At 34.9% G+C, this 19,581-nt stretch overlaps 1 protein-coding gene across 5 annotated transcripts in view; it reads right to left on the reverse strand.

The window, feature by feature from the left end:
* Nucleotides 1–19,581, reverse strand: part of DPP10 (dipeptidyl peptidase like 10) — a 1,329,914-nt gene that overhangs the window by 457,883 nt on the left and 852,450 nt on the right. For all 5 annotated transcript variants that reach the window (XM_067025881.1, XM_059052403.2, XM_067025884.1 and 2 more), the window contains one exon: nt 17,309–17,404. In XM_067025881.1, the coding sequence (XP_066881982.1) occupies nt 17,309–17,404 (96 nt within the window). The remainder of the gene's footprint in view (nt 1–17,308; nt 17,405–19,581) is intronic.

A 19,581-nucleotide genomic window follows, 5' to 3' on the forward strand; every position in this document is an offset into this window, starting at 1 on the left:
AGATATTATTGTAAGGGCATCTAACTGCAGGCAGGGGAAATGTTGCAGCTGGGTGCATTTTGTTCATTGTGGCAACATTTTGAAAACTGATTTCATTAAGCTGACAGGAGTGAAGGTATCACAGATTATATTTTTTAACCAAGATAACTGGGAGTGGCCTTCAATGCAGAAGGAACAAAGGAGAAAAAATGAGTTCAGATACCAGTCATACAATTTGGTCATGGAAAATTGAGGAAATTATATCTGGTTTTTCTCAAGAGACTAAAAACTTGTGTGTCTGATTACTTTTGCTGTGACCACAGGCTTACAAACATATTTTTCCAAGTTTAGCTTTCAAGGGATAAAAAAGAAATAGGCTTTCAAGTTTCTATAGTGCTATAATTTATATCATATATATGTATATAGCAATATATTTTATATAAATGTTATATATAACATATATCGTACATAACAATAATTATCCTATATGACAGCCATAGTCTATATCATATATATGGGTTTTTTAATTAACTGAATTGCAGGAGCCACATACATTAAAAAGCATTTATGGAATATGAAGCAAATTCCCATTAAATAATTTCCTCTCCACAATATGATTCGAGCACTGAATATGAGCAAGATGCTATTAAAAAGACCATTTATTCTATCCTCAGGAGGTGTATAGTCTGGGAGAGAAGAATACAGCATCATCGGGAATTTCAATACAGCATTTTAGATGCGGTGACGGTGTTTTACTCATGAGCCTGTTAGAAATGTAAGGAAAGAGGTAAGCAGAGCTAGTTGAATCATCCTGGAGGGCTGTGAAATATTTGTCCAAGTGGTTTTCAGAATACATCCTCTGTTCTCTGTCTCCACTGCTAAAACTCTCCTCTGAACCACTTCCACCTCCTACTGATCTACCACATTTACCCCCTGCTAACCAGTACAAGATCCACACTTGCCCTCTGACAGTTCTCTGCAGCCAGAATGATCTCCTTCCACAGAAAATAATTTCTTGTTGTTCTCCTCTCCTACTTTAAAGCTCCCCATCATACTTAAGCATAAAATCCAAAATGCTATCCCATGGCACAAAAGCTTCTAAAATAACATGGCACCTTTCCACCTCTTTGATTCTTATCTCAAAATACCTTCTTAGTTTATTCAAGACACTCCAGAAACAAATACCTATTGTAGTCTTCAGGAAACAAATCATTTTTTCCCACATCAGAAAGTTTACATTGTCAATCCTCTTTTCTAAAAACACAATTTCTTAGTATTTGCACATGCGTGGATGCTTTCTGTAATTTCACTGTCAGGTCAGTGTCATTCCCCCAGATAAATTTTCCCTGAGTGTGCCTTAGTCTCATCTTCCAATCACATTCTACCACTTTTCTTTTTTCTTTCTTCATGGTGGTTGTCAAGATCTTGTTCCTCCAATTGTTTATTGCCTGATTAGTATCCTTAATTATATAATGTAAGTGCTGTAAGACCTTGACTATCTCATCATATTTACTACTGGCAACTGAACCAGGGCTTGGCAAATACTTGTAACCTATAAAAACATAATAACCAAATGAAATGTGAGTATGACTGCTAAATTTACCAAATAAAAACACAGAATATCTAGTTAAATTTGAAATTCAGATAAATGAAAAATACTATTTTGGCACAAATATGCCTCAAGTATTGCATGAGATATAGTGAAACATGGGGATCTTCACTGGAGCATGTTTCAAACAAATCAATTATAGAGGACAATTAAGACTATTAACAAACTAAAGAAAAAATGGCACTATGAATTGCTAATTTAGTTAGATGTGATAATGATGGTTTGCTTATGAAGAAAATGTCTTTATTTTTCCAGATACACATTGAGGTATTTACAGGTAAAATAGCATGATGTTTCTTGTTTATTTTAAATTAAGAAAACCAATGATGGAGCTAATAAGGCAACATGTTAGCGTTCTTTGAAGCTAGTAAGTGTGAGAGGAGGGGAAGAAACACCCTGGGGGTTCTCAGGTCCCATTCCTTATGTCTGCCACTGCTAGAGTCAAGAGAGGGGCGGACAATGCTGAAAACCCTAGCTCACTGGGTCTGCCTTCCGCTGCTGCAAAGAGCACAGAGGTGAGCAGGCAAAGGCGTGGAATGCATGTAAAACCAACAGACCCCGGAACTGCTGAAGTTCCAGTATACTCTTCTGTCTACTTTTTTGTATGTTTGAAATGTTTAATAATAAAAGAAAATAAAGATATATATGTAGATATGTAAAGTGTATATATATACTCCACAGTTGAATTTAAAACGTTTTAAGGGGCTGTACTGTGCCCTTCACATTTTAGTATTTTATCATAGATTTGTTTTTTTGAGAACTTAACATGTAATCAACAAATATTTATTGATTGGTAAAAACATATTAAAAAGGAATTTATCCTGTAACAGAATTTTCTACTTTTACTTGGAGCAGAAGAAACAAAGAAGTCTGCTTATCATGTTCATTTGATCCTTTTAATTAATAATATTTTAATGATCCTTGCCTCCTTTATAAATTTTGCCTAATACAATTTATTTCCTAGGAGATTTTAAGTAATGAATGTAAGGTATATACATTTGTCTAACCACTAATTATTCCATAGTATGACAAACATTTAAAAATAAATTAAAGAAACAAATTTAATAAATCCTAATATTCAATCCTGCTTGTATGGTAGACCTTAATTCTTCCAGATGGCAAATTAGTCAGACACATAATACCCATAATATTAACTAGTTTAGTAGGACAACCCAATATGTGAAATCTTATTCCTGTTCCTCCACATGAGAACATAGATGTGTAGAGAGATTATAGTTTATTATTATCGTTGTTTACATACAGCATGTTGCAGCTCAGCTTGGAGTCCAAACGAAGTTAATGCTATTAATCCATTTGCAATATTGTGCAGTGTTAGACAAATAGAATTGCAAGTCTTCTCTATAAAGATTATATGGAAGCTATGGAAACTGATTAGAATGCTGATAGTAGAACGAGAGTGAAAGATCTGAACATTATACCAGGGGAACTCCCCCCTGTAGAAAAATAACTGGAGAAACTAGAAATGGGGAAGAATGTTTCAAAAGAGTATAGTTAGAAAGATAACATAAAATTATGATGGATTCAGCAGTTTGTAATTTACTAATAGTGTTTGATTAAAGAAATTCATTAGACTATTGAGGGTGAAAGCCTGAAAAGAAGGCATAGGTGGACGAATGTTGAGACAGGGAGAAGATGAAGGGAGTGAAGCCCACCCTTGCTAGAAACTTATTGGTGGAGCTGTAGAAGGAGTCATGGACATGTGATGAACATTTAAAACAGATATGTATATATATATATATATATATGTGTGTGTGTGTGTGTGTGTGTGTGTGTGTGTGTGTGTATGTGTGTGTGTGTGTATATATATATATATATATATATATATATTTTTTTTTTTTACGAAAAACAAATGCTTGTTTGTGTGCAGGCTAGAGACTTTTAAAAGAAATCACTTCTTTTGTTACTGTTACACCATTTTGTTCTAAATTTTGTGAATTCTGATGGGAATGGGGTTAAGTTGCATTATAACTATAATGTGTGAATTCTAGGTGTGAATGTCTTTAAGTATTTTGAGTTTTGTCCTCAGTGTTAGGAGAAGGTGTGATTTCACAGAATTCCTTTCAAAGATTAGAGAGACTGGCATTTAGAATATTATCAAGGAGGTAGTCTATCACTTTTTTTTTCTTTAGCTCTGCTCTTCCAGACTGGCATTCCAAACCTGAGCTTCACTAATGAGCCCTCATTGGTTCTAATGGTTTCTTTCCAATGCTGTGTCTATATTTAGCTCGTATTATTAGGTCTCCTCTCCCATCTGAATTAGCTTTCAATGGAGAAGAGGTATGAAATACAAGTAGGAATATTTCCCTGTTAAGCAGAGCTTTAGTCAAATAGACAGACAATGAATATTTTCTGAAGAGCTATTACTTTGACTTTTCCTACTGGTTTTAGCCAAGTTGTTTCTTCCTCCAGGAAACTTGCCCTGATCTCCTTAAGTAGTCACACACCCTTCTGTGGCTTCGAAGGGCTGACTATAGCACTCTTATCATAGCATTGTCATACTCCATTATAATTATACATAGTATATATTATATATTGTAATGTCAATAACTTGACTGCACTAACAACTATACTAGTAATAAATTTCTTGAAGGCAGGCAGATACTATGTCTTGATTGTATTTATATTTCTAGTGCCCAGAATAAGCTAAATAATTAGCATAATGTCAAAGAAAAAATCTAGGCAAGGGTTCCAAAACAAGCCTGACCCCAGCGCTACACTCAGTCATCATACACTGTACTGCCTCAGGTATAGTGCTTAAATTACTCTGACTTCAATGATAGTTATATGTTTATTCCATATACTACTGGATTATAAACTCCAGAGCTGGTCAACTAATCTGGTCACTGATCAGGGTTCATTAACAACCTTTTTCCCTGGTCCAGTTGAGAAGTCAATAGCAGGTTATCACAAATAATGGCCTCTGTCTGTGTAATAGTACTACTGAAAGGATATGGGCCTATTAAGAGAGTTTCATACTTGCTAAGAGTTTCATCCTGCTGAGATCAGAGCAGAATCAATCTTGGCCTTACACTGAATGTGGGACAGTGCAAAAATTACAAAACATTTTAATGCTTATTGAAATCAAGTTAGTTCTATAAAACCTGCAGAGATTTTTTTTTACCTCTGAAGGGTATTGATTATCTTTTCATTCACCATCTTAATTGATACCTAGAAGCTAAAGAAATAACCAAACAAGAATTGCAGTTTTTGAAAACTACTACCAGAAATCAGTCGTTCATATTTTTAAACCCAAAAGATCTTACATGCACTCTTTTTTTCTTTCTTTCTAAGGTCTTTTTTTTTCAGTTGTCTTTCTTCCATAATTCATGCTGAGAATAGCATTTCTTCAATTTATAGCTCATGGTTTAAACAATATGATCAACAAAATTGCATCTATTAATTTAAAAAATCTTTAGAATGCAAGACCCCAAGGAATTTTATACTCTTAACCTACACTAATTTTTTTTTTTTACCTACACTAATATTAAAAAGACTTAAAAAGTTAGTAAACTAACAGAGAAAACAAGCATTATGGGGAAAAAAATCTAGCTTAAATTATAATAAGGTCATTGTTAGAGCATAAAGAAATCAGAACATTCATACTAACACTCATACTATTTGAGAACCTCTTGTACAATATTTCTTATAAGCATACACTCATAATTTGAAGACATTTATGGAAAGCATCAGCACATTATGTAACTGCTCTACCACTCTGTTTAAGATGTTTTCTCTTACATTAAGATAAAATATGTTTTCCTATAACTTCCCCTCTTTGACACTAGGCTACATCAAAATCTATATCCTTTTTCAAATGTTACTTCTTCAAATATCTGAGTATCAAGATTATTCTCCCTTTAGTATATTTCTCTTCCACTGTGAAGATCACAGAATTATTAGTGAGTTTGGGTTTGTGCTCAAATAATAATATTCAGAAAAATAACACAACTTAGTAAGTTTGAGTTTGTGCCAAAATAATAATTCTCAGAAAAAGAACACTCGTAAAGAAAAACACAAGAAAAACATAATGATATTGAAAAAGCTAAAACAACCTATAGCATTGGAAATCTTTAGGGAAAGGAAAAGAGATGTGATAAGGTAAACTTTGTTTGAAAACCAATTATCTTTAAATGGTTCATGTCTTTTAATGAAAAGAGTTCAGGTTCATGTCTTTTAATGAAAACTCTTGGCTTGCTGTTTTTAAAAAGATGAGTTTGCAAATATTTTCATATGTTTATTTAAGAGATCACTTCTGCCATCTGGTAGCAAGATACTCAAATTACAGGAAAAAATATTTGAGGGACATAAAGAGTTCAATTGAGTTCATCCTGAAAATCTAAATGTAAAATTTTAAATGCATATTATATGTATACTGTGAAAGCAAAAAATATAGAATAAGTTAACCTTATGTCTTGATTAAAATAGCTCAAATTTGGGGGAAAATATCAATAGACAATGAAACCAAGAATCGAGTTAAAATAGGAGTAATGGATATTGTCATAGTCATTTAAGCAAACTTTTTAAACTTAATTTCCAAAACATAATTAATTAAATTTGATTAATAAAAAGACCTCCACAACTCTATAGGCAAAATCATGGTCATTATTTTGTTTTCTTATTTGAAGAAGGTAGAATTTCAGGAATTCAAGCTCATATGGTCTGTTTATCTTAGAGGTTCTCTAAGTGTTGTCCTGGGACTAGCAGCATCACCAGGCACTTGTTAGAGATGCAGATTCTCAGGCCTCACCCAGACCCACTGAATCAGAAACTCTGAGGATAAGAACCAGCAATTTGTGTTCTAACAAGGCCTCCAGATGATTCTGACACACTCTAATATTTGGTTTATCTTATATTTCCAGAGCATATATGTTTATAGTATGTGATACAAACAGATGAAGGGCTCCAGGACACATACTGGTTGTGTAAATTTATCTTCTTGTTTAAATATACCTTTTCATTTTACAAATCACATGATCCAGGAATTAAAACTTAACTTTCCATTGTTTACTTTGTTTACAGAGTGTAGAACTGGGACCAGCACACAGTTCTTGACACTTTACAGCTTTTGCTCTGTGCTTATTTTTCTTTCCCTGAAAACTGGCCTACATTACAGTTTTCAAGATCAAGCTTTCAATTTTTCATGGATTAACTCCATCCTAATATGATCAATTTCTGTGTCTTTTTCCCTCACACTTTCTAAAATCATCAAGGGGCAAAAATGAGTGACCTGCAAGTAAGTAAATACGGATTTCAAAGGATGAGTATATCCGGGCTTCCCTGGTGGCGCAGTGGTTCAGAGTCCACCTGGTCCTCCTGCCGATGCAGGGGACGTGGGTTTGTGCCCTGGTCTGGGAGGATCCCAAATGCCGTGGAGCAGCTGGGCCCGTGGGCCATGGCCGCTGAGCCTGCGCGTCCGGAGCCTGTGCTCCGCCACAGGACAGGCCACAACAGTGAGAGGTCCGCATACGGGGAAAAAAAAAAAAAAAAAGTATTTCCAAGTCTATAAACAAGTTCTGAATTATCCTGTCACCTAAAACAGATTAAACAAGAAAAAAATCATCTAAGTCTACGGTTTTAGTTAAATGTATCTTGCTTTTGCATTTACTTTTGGTGATAGAATGCGAGACTGTTCTGGTTAAAGCAGAGAATCAGAAAAGCTTTTCATGCAGTTGCTCCTTCTATAGCTCCAGAGACAGGTCTCTGGAACCCCGGTTTTGGCACTGTCAAATCTGAAAACTTTTATCTAAAACATTTTCTTCTCTGGATACCTTTGTGTGTATTACAGATAGATTTACAAAGATTACCACTAACAGAAAGTTGGTTTGTTTTTTTAAATTTTGGCTTGGGTAAACTAATCAGCCGATAAGACTAGACAATAAAAGAGAGAAACAAGAAATTTCTCACATATTAAGTAGAAAAGCATTTGGGCTGCATCTCTACGTGTTAAAGACATCACTGTTTCCTCAACCGGTAATGCTCTCTAAACCCATTTTTGTTCATTTAGCAACTTCCATTTATTCTTGAAAACCCTACACAAGCTCTATTTCTTTTGTAAAGGCTGTACCACCATCAGTTTATAAAATAATTTTGATTTTTGAAATACTTTTGAGAACATTTCCTTTTCATCAATTTTGTCCTTGACTTACCTGATTATACTGTTAGTCTAACAAGGCTACAGATAAATTACACTGTCTGGACAGTAGTCTGATCATTTTCTGTTAGTTACAGATATACTGAAATGTGAATATCCAGCTACTTTAGAAAAAAAATCACCCTCTGCTATGCAATCAACTCTTAGGAAACCATTTCAATGAAAGTTCAAACTCAAACAACTCTCTGTTAACAAATATATGCAGATCCTATGCTTATTCAAAGTAACCTCTGTAATTAGTGAAAACAGTCCATTTTCATCAGCAAATAAAACAAATAAAAGCATATATTTGACCAGTTGGCAATCACAGAAATAATGAGATATGAACTAACCATACAGTAATATTACCATAAAGGCAGTTTGTAAAAATCATGTAAATTTCCATAATAGTTTCTAATTTTACTCAAAGAAAATACTTTGACTACTTCAAGTTAAAAAGAGAAACAACCTTTGCACCATCACACATCTGCACAAATGCATAACATGCAGACCTTCAGTAAAAACACCATATAGCATTAAATCATATCCACTTGACCATAAAAAGACAGGAATTGCCAAACTTTCACCTTGTGACAATTACATTTTTAAAAATTAGTATTTCTTCTCATCCTTCTTGATCAAATTCAATTCAAATTAGTGACTTAATTTAAACATTGCAAAAAAGAGAGAAAATTAAGAATAAGTATGATATCATACACTGATTCAAATGTTTAAAAGAAATAATGAATTGGAAAAGATGAGGGATACTTTATACAGAAATGAATCACTAGAAGACCAAAATAATAATCAACATTATATATGTAGGCTTTGCATATCACTATAAGTGTTTCAATATATCCTTTGATCTCAAAACCACACGGTGTGTTGTGGTGTCCATCCTGTGCTCCTTGAAGCCCTCAAGGTTTCACAAAGGCCTCATGGGGCTACCAGAAGGTGAGACATTTGGCACACTCCAGACCTCCTGCCCGAATTAAACTTATTCAGAGGAGTTATCTCTCTCCTTTCATGTATGTTTTTGTTAGAGCAAAGTCTCATGACAAAAAGAGATGGAAAACCAAGGCTGTAAGGAGTTCAGGGACTTCTTTAATAATTATCACAGATCTTAATATACTGTGAGGTCCAAAAAACAGTATGTTGAACTCATGGATGACCTCCAACTAAGTGAGATCCCTGAGATTAAGAAATTTCCCAAATTTACACATCAGATGGAGGCAGAGCTAGGGCAAGGTTTCTTTAATTTCTAAACTGGAGTCAACTAGAAATCTTAAAATCCAATCCAAGACATGGAATAATTTCAAGTTTTCTGTTAAAACTTCTATCAAATATCAAAATCTAGTTTTATTAGCTATTGTATAGAATTTCAATTTTATCATAACTTCAAAACAAAGAAATATCAAGCATATATTCATATAAAGATGTAGAGGCTCATTAGTGCTTATTAATTAGTAATTGTAATTCCTTTCTGGTGAAAAAGGCTGCTTTGATACTGTACCTCATCAAAGTTTCAGTGATTTATTGATGCTAAATTCCCTTTTAATTATAAGAAATGTTTTGGTGATTCGAACAACTTTAAAATCAGTCAAAAGAGAAAAAAATGGCATTCAGAACTTAAAAAGTAAAAATGTCAAAAGTTTATTAATATTAAATGGTACCTTGTTACCAGTACTTTTCACATGCTCTCCCAAATTTCTACCAAATTATGCATGGTAACAAATATAGTTGTATTTAGTAAATATCATAGTATACTAAAAAGTAGAACTGCCAGCCTCTGAGAAACTGGGAAAAATTTCCATCACCTATAATGTCACTGGAGTTGGGTTAAAAACTACAATATTTGGATCACCAGACTATGTTGTCAAAAAATAGGTTAAAACACACACATACACACACACACACACACACACACACACGGGTCTACATTTGCTACCATTGTCTGTCTTGGATCTAAAATTCAAGTGAGTGTATTAACCAGATAATTAGGCCAGCCATCTGTCTGCTGCTTAGGTGCAACTTAAAGCATCTCATATGCTTTGCTTTACTTTCTCTCTTCTCCCTACGGTATCATTCTTACAATATCCATTAGAAATGTCAACTTCTAGCAAATATTATACCAATACTTTGATATATAGGATGTGTTGGGGAAGATAGTGATGGAGCCCCTATGTTTTGTAATCTGAAAGTGTTGTAGGCCTGAGTATAAGTAAGAAGAACCTTCCCAAAAGGGTATTCTTGGGAATGTAATGTGATTTTTTTCATTAGCGCTGTTTAAAGTGTCAGAGAGGCAAGAATTGAAGAGATGGGAAAAGATACAATATCAGTTCTCATAGGCTGTCACTAAGATGGAGTCTCCTTAGATGCTGAGAAGAAACCCAGGCAGATACAGCCCCATCTGTCTTATGTCTGCAGATCATGGAAGCCCTAGCAGAGTCAATGGGAATAGACAGTCCTTCCTCCAAAGATAAGCAGGAAAACAATGTATATGAATAAGAACTTACAGAACATCATCCTGAGGATTCAGAGGGAGAGATAATGACTGATACTGACCTGTTTGTGGAAGACTAGATATTTTTCTAAAAAAAATGAAAATAGTTTAAAAATCTGTTTAGTAACTCAGTAACACTCCCTAACACCATACACAAAAATAAACTCAAAGTGGATTAAAAACCTAAATGTAAGGCCTGACACTATCAAAGTCTTAGAGGAAAACATAGGCAGAACACTCTGTGACATAAATCACAGCAATATCATTTTTGACCCACCACCTAGAGAAAGGGAAATAAAAACAAAAGTAAACAAATGGGACCCAATGAAACTGAAACGCTTTTGCACAGCAAAGGAAAACATAAACAAGATGAAAGACAACCCTCAGAATGGGAGAGAAAATTTACAAACGAAACAACTGACAAAGGATTAATCTCAAAAATATACAAGCAGCTCATGCAGCTCAATATCAAAAAAACAAACAACCCAATCCAAAATGGGCAGAAGACGTAAATAGACATTTCTCCAAAGAAGATAAACAGATTACCAACAAACACATGACAGGATGCTCAACATCACTAATCATTAGAGAAATGCAAATCAAAACTAAAATGAGGTATCCCCTCACACCGGTCAGAATGGCCATCATCAAAAAGTCTACAAACAATAAATGCTGGAGAGGGTGTGGAGAAAAGGGAACCCTCCTGCACTGTTGGTGGGAATGTAAATTGATACAGCCACTATGGAAAACAGTTTGGAGGTTCCTTAACAAACTAAAAATAGAACTACCATATGACCCAGCAATCCCACTACTGGGCATATACCCTGAGAAAACCATAATTCAAAAAAAGTCATGTACCACAATGTGTACTGCAACACTATTTACAGTAGCCAGCATATGGAAGCAAACTAAATGTCCATCGATAGATGAATGGGTAAAGGAGATGTGGCAAATATATACAATGGAATATTACTCAGCCATGAAAAGAAACAAAATTGAGTTACTTGTAGTGAGGTGGGTGGACCCAGAGTCTGTCATACAGAGTAAAGTAAGTCAGAAAGAGAAAAACAAATACCGTATGCTAACATGTATATACAGAATCTAAAAAAAAAAAAAAAAAAAAAGTGGTTCTGAAGAACCTAAGGGCAGGACAGGAGTACAGACACAGACATAGAGAATGGACTTGAGGACATGGGGAGGGGGAAGGGTAAGCTGGGACGAAGTGAAAGAGTGGCATGGACATATATACACTACCAAATGTAAAATAGATAGCTAGTTGGAAGCAGCCACATAGCACAGGGAGATCAGCTCGGTGCTTTGTGACCACCTAGATAGGGAGAGTGGGAGGGAGATGCAAGAGGGAGGGGATATGGGGATATATGTATACGTATGGCTAATTTACTCTGTGATACAGCAGAAACTAACACACCATTGTAAAGCAAATATACTCCAATAAAGATGTTAAAAAAAATTATATCCAGGGCCTCACATGTGATCATTCATTCATCCCAGCTAGACATTTTCCAAATAATAATAATAATAAATAACCATGCATCAACTCACATGCGTGATAGACATTGGGAAGGACAAGTTTGTATAGATCAGAGAAAAATCTATGCACACCCTGAGGAAAAGAACTGAAATGAAACCTCTACTGATTGTGGATCAAGTGGGCCCTCCTTAATATATCAAAGAAATATAATAGTTTCTCTCATTATGCTAACCGAACTATTTTGAGTTTTAATTGGATCCAGACAGTGTGCTAATTGCTGGGGTGACTCAAACATAAATATGACACAAGTCCTATTCCTCGGGGTTTACTGTCTCTTGGAACCGAGCTGCTCTAAGAGTCATGTTGGGAGACTACACCCAGTTGGGAAGTGATGGCCACTGGTCCACAATGTGATAAGCTGAGCTGAGGGTAAGCATTTGGTGCTTTCATAGCAATGTGACAGTGCCGCCAGATCCAAATGCATGATAAGTGGCCTAATTTAACTGAGCTGATGAACCCATGGGTGAGCCAGCAACAGACTAACTATATGCAGGAGAACCTCATTACATGATGTTGTGATTCAACCTTAGTCTTTCCAGTATACCCCAGATGTACTTAAAATCCAAAATCTATTTTTTGATGAAAAGATAAATGATTTATAATCTACAGAATACATTTTGAAATTAGCCAGTGGTAAAGAGTTGAAGATTAAGTTTAAAAATACAGTATCACTTTATTCATTTTGTATAAAAGCTTAAAATGAACATCCTGAGGTTGTTGAAATTGCTTTAAAATCTCCTTGCATTACCATCATCCTTATCTTGGAGACTGATTTCTTCTCTCCAATAATATTATTAAAACAAAAAGAGACAGTCTAAACATATGTTATCCCCTAAGAGTGGTGCCATTGTCAATCTAACCTAGATTAGTTAACAAGAAGGAAGCAAGTTCATTTCCTACATTAAAACCTCTGGATATTGATATGCCAGTCCCTGTTCAAAATCTGAGAATTGGCATTTAATGTGAATAATCACTATTTCTTTCAATATTTGTTTAATTCTCATTTAGCAATAACAAAAAGTTATGAATATAATAGCAATCCTATTAGTCACCGATATATCCTCTCTCAAAGTAATATATGAAATTCTTTGTTTATTCCAATGTTATGTTGGTACTTATATATTTTTGCAATGTAATTTTAAAAGTTAATTATAATGAGCTAAATTTGGGGGCTGTTTTTGTAATATTTACTTATTTTATTTTTCTAATAATTGATTTTACTGTATTTTTCAAAAACATTGATTCATGCCAAATAGGAAACACAAAGTATAAAATTTTAAAACAGTGGTCTTTCATAATAGTTTTAGAAGCACTGTCTTAGGGGAGATTAGACATGTTATAATTGAGGAAGAAATTTCTATATGAGAGAACCAACCTCTGGGGTTTAGAGGAAGATGATGCTGGCAGGAAAAAGAACTTGGCACCTGGGAATCAAGTTTCCAGTGGGACAAAATTGGGGCTGTCAGATTGGGAAGAGGGTTCCAGGTAGAGAAAGTAGTGTTGGCAAAGGCACAGAGTCAAAAGAGCTTTTGAGCCTTATGAAGAATATCAAGCAGTTCAATACCCCTGACACATAATGTAAAGTAGAATAGTAGGATAGAGGCCAAGTTTGATTCTGAGAGGTCTGGAATTCAAAGGGAGGAGTTTGGAATTTATTCAATTGGCAAAGGGGTTCCTCTGATGGTTTTTGAGAAGTGTGTTTACAGTTTTTAGCTGGGCCTTATAAAGTTGTATTTGGCAGGAGACTGCTGGAGGATTGGAGATCCATGAAACTAAATAAGGAGTTTGGTATTAACATATATATGCTGCTATGTATAAAACAGATAATCAACAAGGACCTACTGTAGAGCACAGGGAACTCTACCCAATATTCTGTAATAACCTATATGGGTAAAGAATCTGAAAAAGAATGGATATATGTATATGTATAACTAAATCACTTTGCTGTATACCTGAAATTAATACAACATTTTAAATCAGTTATACTCCAATATAAAATAAAAATTAACTTTAAAAAAGAAAAAGTAGTAATAAAATCACATAAACATACATATTTATTGAAAAAATTCAGGAAAAAATGAATAAGCAGAAAGAAAAAAATATATATCAGGTCAAAATCCAGCCATCTGGAAACACTCACTGGTATACAGTAGAGACAGTGTGAATCTCATACTATCAACTCTATTTTAAAGACACCTTTGTTTACTTTTTATACCATAAACATGTAAATATGCTTGTACATTTTTTTAGTGACTGCATAAGTTACCATTATATGGATGTCCTTGGGGTAGATGACATGATTGCAATATTCAACATGAAAGGATTAGTCACAGTGAGATCTGTACCCATGAGATTGTCAAAGAGGTAGTTAATGCATGTGTTAAAGATGTGGAATGGCATCTCAGAGTGAAACACTGGGAGAAGGTAGGTTTTATACTTCAACATAGTGATTAAAGCAGGCTCCACCTCTTATCAGCTGTGTTTTTGGGTAAGTGTTTTGCTGTAGCCTCAGTTTTCTGGGGTTCATCATTATAACTTACATGTTATCTATGAAATATGTCTATAAAGCATCCAGCACAAAGTCTGGCGTAGAAGGCACTCAATTAATATTAGATTTTTCTTTGATGATTGATAGGTCTTTAAATGTACGTGGGGAGATGAATAATGTTAAAGAAGATAGATTTCCGAGTTTCAAGGTGACATAACTATGAAGACGATGCCATAAAAATGCAGATTTCAAGGATCTGAGCAGATTTGGTGGAGTTGTTACGCTAACCGTGAACACGAGCACCCATCCAAGGCTGCAATGACATTCACAGATACATTATTTGAGAAGCAGCATAATGAATGACATTGTTCCACTTCAGCCTACACATGTCAGGGTGATCTAGATGCCCTCCTTCTCCTTGACCAGTAATGCATTAAATGCTCCTATGGTGACCTCCAAGAACTAAATGAAGCTTCCAAATGAGCTTAGGTTAGACTCCTTCAAGCTGCTTATATACTATAGAAACCTGGTGAGACATGTCATGAGAATAAATAAGAAGCTCACATTTTATTTATTTATTTTGCGGTACGCAGGCCTCTCACTGTTGTGGCCTCTCCCGTTGCGGAGCACAGGCTCCGGACGTGCAGGCTCAGCGGCCATGGCTCACGGGCCCAGCCGCTCCGCGGCACGTGGGATCCTCCCGGACCGAGGCACGAACCCGTGTCCCCTGCCTCGGCAGGCGGACTCTCAACCACTGCACCACCAGGGAAGCCCAAGAAGCTCACATTTAACATTTAGATATAATCTGTGACAATAAATCCAGGGTTACACATTGTATTTATAGTCCCCACTGTATTATCTGGCTTTGTGAGGAATACGTAAATAGGCCAAGTACCTAGTGATTGCCAGAAAGGTGATCTGGATTGGATAGAAAAAATGAGCACAAATCTATTCCCCTGCTCGAAAAGCAACCCAGTGCACACAATCTACTGACTGTGAGTCAATTCTTTCAGTGGTATTTATAAAGACCACATGGCTCTAAGAGCTTACATTTTGTTTAATTCTGTTTAAAAGGTTGTTTTATGTCAAGTTCTTTTATAAATATATTTGATCTTAGGTTTTATTTATAGTATGATAATACACTGCCGCTTTGTCCCAGGATATATTTTCAAAATCAGCTTTACCAATGATTTGTAAAGAAATTATGAAAAAAAAATGATTAAAACGATTAACTCCAAATAATTTTATTTTGATATCTTGTGAAGCATTAGAGTAGAATGCGTGCCCTAGATATTGAAATGTGGCTTAATTTAGTATGCAGTTCACTGCTTAAACACCGCTCGAGCCCTTTGGTACTTCGATATCAAAGTGTCAGTTACACACGGGAGTAAATGCCTCTTTAAATAGTTCAAGCTAACCTGAGACGGGGGACGAGACCCATTATTTTTTACTTGCTTCCCAAAGTCAAAAACTGCACAAATTTCTATAGTTTGGTCAAAATCATGATGAATAAAACAGAATATTATTCAGTATTTCAAATCTGATGACTCGAATTTTTTTGGTCATCTCCTTCAATAGAAAATACTTGCTAGCAAGTAAAAAGATGACTTAAAAATTACAATGGCACATTAGGAGAATGATTTCTGGGAGATCCATGTATTAGAGCAATGCTAGGTAATTCCATACCCTTTTTAAACTTTAGTAATAGTACTCATCTGAAATAAGTCATAGTGTACCTCTGAAATAATCATAGTGCAAAGGCAACAATAAGGCAAGACCCAAATTTATGAACAATTCAAAATGAAAATATACAAATAGATTAATACTTACCTTGCAACCAATTTCAACTGAAACCTGAGTTTACAGAAAAATAAAACTGAACTTCTGTTAAATGATTTCATTCATTTATTCAAAAAAAACAAATCTTAAGTGCTTGCTGCTCTCCAGAAGCTAGGTAAACAAGTATGATTTGGCTTCTGCCCTCATGAATTAAGTTACATTCTGTTTATAGCTTCCATAAATAAACATTTAATTTGCAGGCATAAATGTATTTAATTAGGATATTGCAGAAGAAAGGATGGACTGTAAGTGAGACGTTATTCATTAGATACAAAGGCAAAGCTCTTCTTAGCTATCATACATTAACCTACTCTAGGCCTTGAAAACAAGCAAAGATATTATGTCCAAATAAAATGAAGGGCAAAGATTAACAGATATCTAACCATGGTGATTAGTATGGTCAGGCAAATTGTAATATTCCAGAAATGAAAACCTGACTTCCTTTTTACCAACGCATTTCTTATAACTGGATTACCCAATAACTCCCCCTACCACCTCCCACAAAGACAAGCCAAAGTCCATGGAGCCACTCACTGGTTTTGAATGATTGATTGATTGACTGATCGTATTTGTAATCTAAATTCTTTTAAAAACTTCTTGAAAATAGCAAAATCAGAAATAACCTAAGGAAAGCTGAGGTGATTTCTTTGCCAAGCCACAAAAAGCAAAAATGCAATGTGTTCCCATGCCCTTTCTGTCATTTCAACTTTGTACAGTCAACTTTGTAGACTCTCAGACTGGAGAGTCTCCCTAGTTTGTGGCATTTAAACTTAAAAAGAAAAGCCACAGAGAGAGAGAAGAAAATTAATCTGATTGCCAAATTTGAATCACTTATATGTACGCTCCTAAATCTATACTTTTACACCAAGGAGAATTACCCAGAGAAATGTTAGAGATGTAACACGTGTTTGCAGTCACATAACTAATGATTCATGAGGGAAGAGCAGACACAGAGCAGTCAATCTAATGTTTGGGGGATAATTTTATTGATGACCTACCTTAGGAATTAGTTTTCTCTCACATGAGCCAAGGTATAAATTTCTGATTAAATGGTATCTGTAATCATTGAAGCATAATGTCAATTAAAATAACCACTGGTGGTCAACCAGTGGTCAACAAAACCACTATTTAATTTTAATTCTACAGAACTTGAAATAAATAAAACGTATAAGAACATATACACATACCATTGATCCATCGAGCTTCTGGATCATGAAGCACAAATTCTTTCCTGAAGAGGTCTTCTAAAGACAATCTGGTTTCTGATGAATTTGTGAGTTCATCTAAAATAAAGTAAATTTTAGGTTAGACACATTCTCCAAAGAAGACATACAGATGGCCAAGAGGCATATGAAAAGATGTTCAACATCGCTAATTATTAGAGAAATACAAATCAAAACTACAGTGAGATATCACCTCACACCAGTCAAAATGGCTATCATCAAAAAATCCACAAAAAATAAATGCTGGAGATTGTGTGGAGAGAAGGGAACCCTCCTACACTGTTGGTGGGAATGTAACTTGGTACAGCCACTATGGAGAACAGCAAGGAGGTTCCTTAAAAAACTAAAAATAGAACCACCATATGACCCAGCAATCCCACTCCTGGGCGTATACCCAGAGAAAAACATAGTCTGAAAGAATACATGCAGCCCAATGTTCATTGCAGCACTGTTTACAATAGCAACCTAAATGTCCATTGACAGAGGAACAGATAAAGGAGATGTGGTACATATATACAATGGAATATTACTCAGCCATTAAAAAGAATGAAATAATGCCATTTACAGCCACATGGAAGGACATAGAGATGGTCATACTGAGTGAAGTCAGACAGAGAAAGAGAAATATCATATGATATCCTTTATATGTGGAATCTAAAAAGAAATGATACAAATGAATTTATTCACAAAACAGACTTAGAGAATGAACTTCTCCTTACCAGGAGGGAAGGATGCGGGGAAGGGATAATTAGGGAGTTTGGGATTGACATGTACACACTGCTATATTTTAAATGGATAACCAAGAAGGACCTACTGTATAGCACAGGGAACTCTGCTCAATGTTATGTGGCAGCCTGGATGGCAGCAGAGTTTGGGGGAGAATGGATACATGTATATGTATGGCTCAGTCCCTCTAGTGTGCACCTGAAACTATCATCAACATTGTTAATTGGCTATACTCCAACATAAAATAAAAAGTTTTAAAAAGTCTTTAAAAAAATTAATGAATTATACTATTTGGACTACTTTGCTTTAAAAATATGTTAACTAGATGACAATATAAAGTGGGAATTTTAATGGTTTTTAGCATTAGAAGTTTGTCTGTTCCATGATACTTTTCAATCCATTAAATTATTTTCAATATTAAAATTGTCTTGAGCTACCACAAACTTAAGAGATCAATCCCTTGTTATGTAGTGATATATAATATGAAAGCAGTTAATTTCTATTGTGCATTGTGCCCCAAAGCATACATTTTTCACTGTTAAACCATAATCCAGCCCAATACTTTCCAAAATCACTTCAACATATTCTCTCTAATGATGAATTTACCGTTTTGTTGTAAACACCAAAGATGAAGAGGTAAAGGTCCCAAACAAATATGATCAATAAAACTTCCCAACTTGAAAGGAAGTTCACCAAATAAACAGAAGAAATACCAAAATTCCACAAATAATTACCACCCAACAAATACTAAGTGGACTTAGGAGTTAAATGTAAAAACTCAATATAATGCCAGAGTATGAATGAAAAGCACATGTTTATATTAGTCCCTGACGCATAAACTAGGTGTACTTCCCTTTTAAATCCCAAAATCTAAGAAATGGGAGGACAACACAGTTTAAGTACCAAAATTAAGCATAGTAAACATACTTTTAGACAAAAGAGGCTACAGACAAGTTTGTGATATTTCATTTTCTTTGCAAAATAATATCATGTTTATTTACTGTATAAAAATCATCTTTGTGCCCTTTCAGCTGTGACCTTAACTCTGGTTGAAAATAAAATGTCAACAATATATGCTAACCTCATTAGATACTGTTTTTTAAAAGTTCAGTACTTATTGCAGCAAGAGCTTTGTTTCTTCCAGCTGAAAAGCTGGGGCAAAGAATCAATGATTTCAAATGCAGTTTCTTTCAACATGAATCAACCATGTAGTTAACCCACAAAATAATTGTTCAGAAACAACTGAAAAAAATATAACCAGTGGAACTAGTGAGAATTGTTTGACCCAAGCCTAGCATAAGACGTGATTATATATATAGATTTGCAAAACAAAATGCTCCATTTGACAGTCTGACACAACAAAATTTAAATTTACCTTATTCATTCAGTAAATACTAGGGCTCTTAATTTGCAGGGTGTTAACTGAAGTATTGTAAGGTGCAGGAGGCACATCTATGCCCTGCCCCGAGGGGTTCACACAAAGCAAGAAAGAATATGATGGACGTCAGAAT

This window comes from Kogia breviceps, chromosome 2, assembly GCF_026419965.1.
Source record: "Kogia breviceps isolate mKogBre1 chromosome 2, mKogBre1 haplotype 1, whole genome shotgun sequence".
Taxonomy (NCBI): Eukaryota; Metazoa; Chordata; class Mammalia; order Artiodactyla; family Physeteridae; genus Kogia; species Kogia breviceps.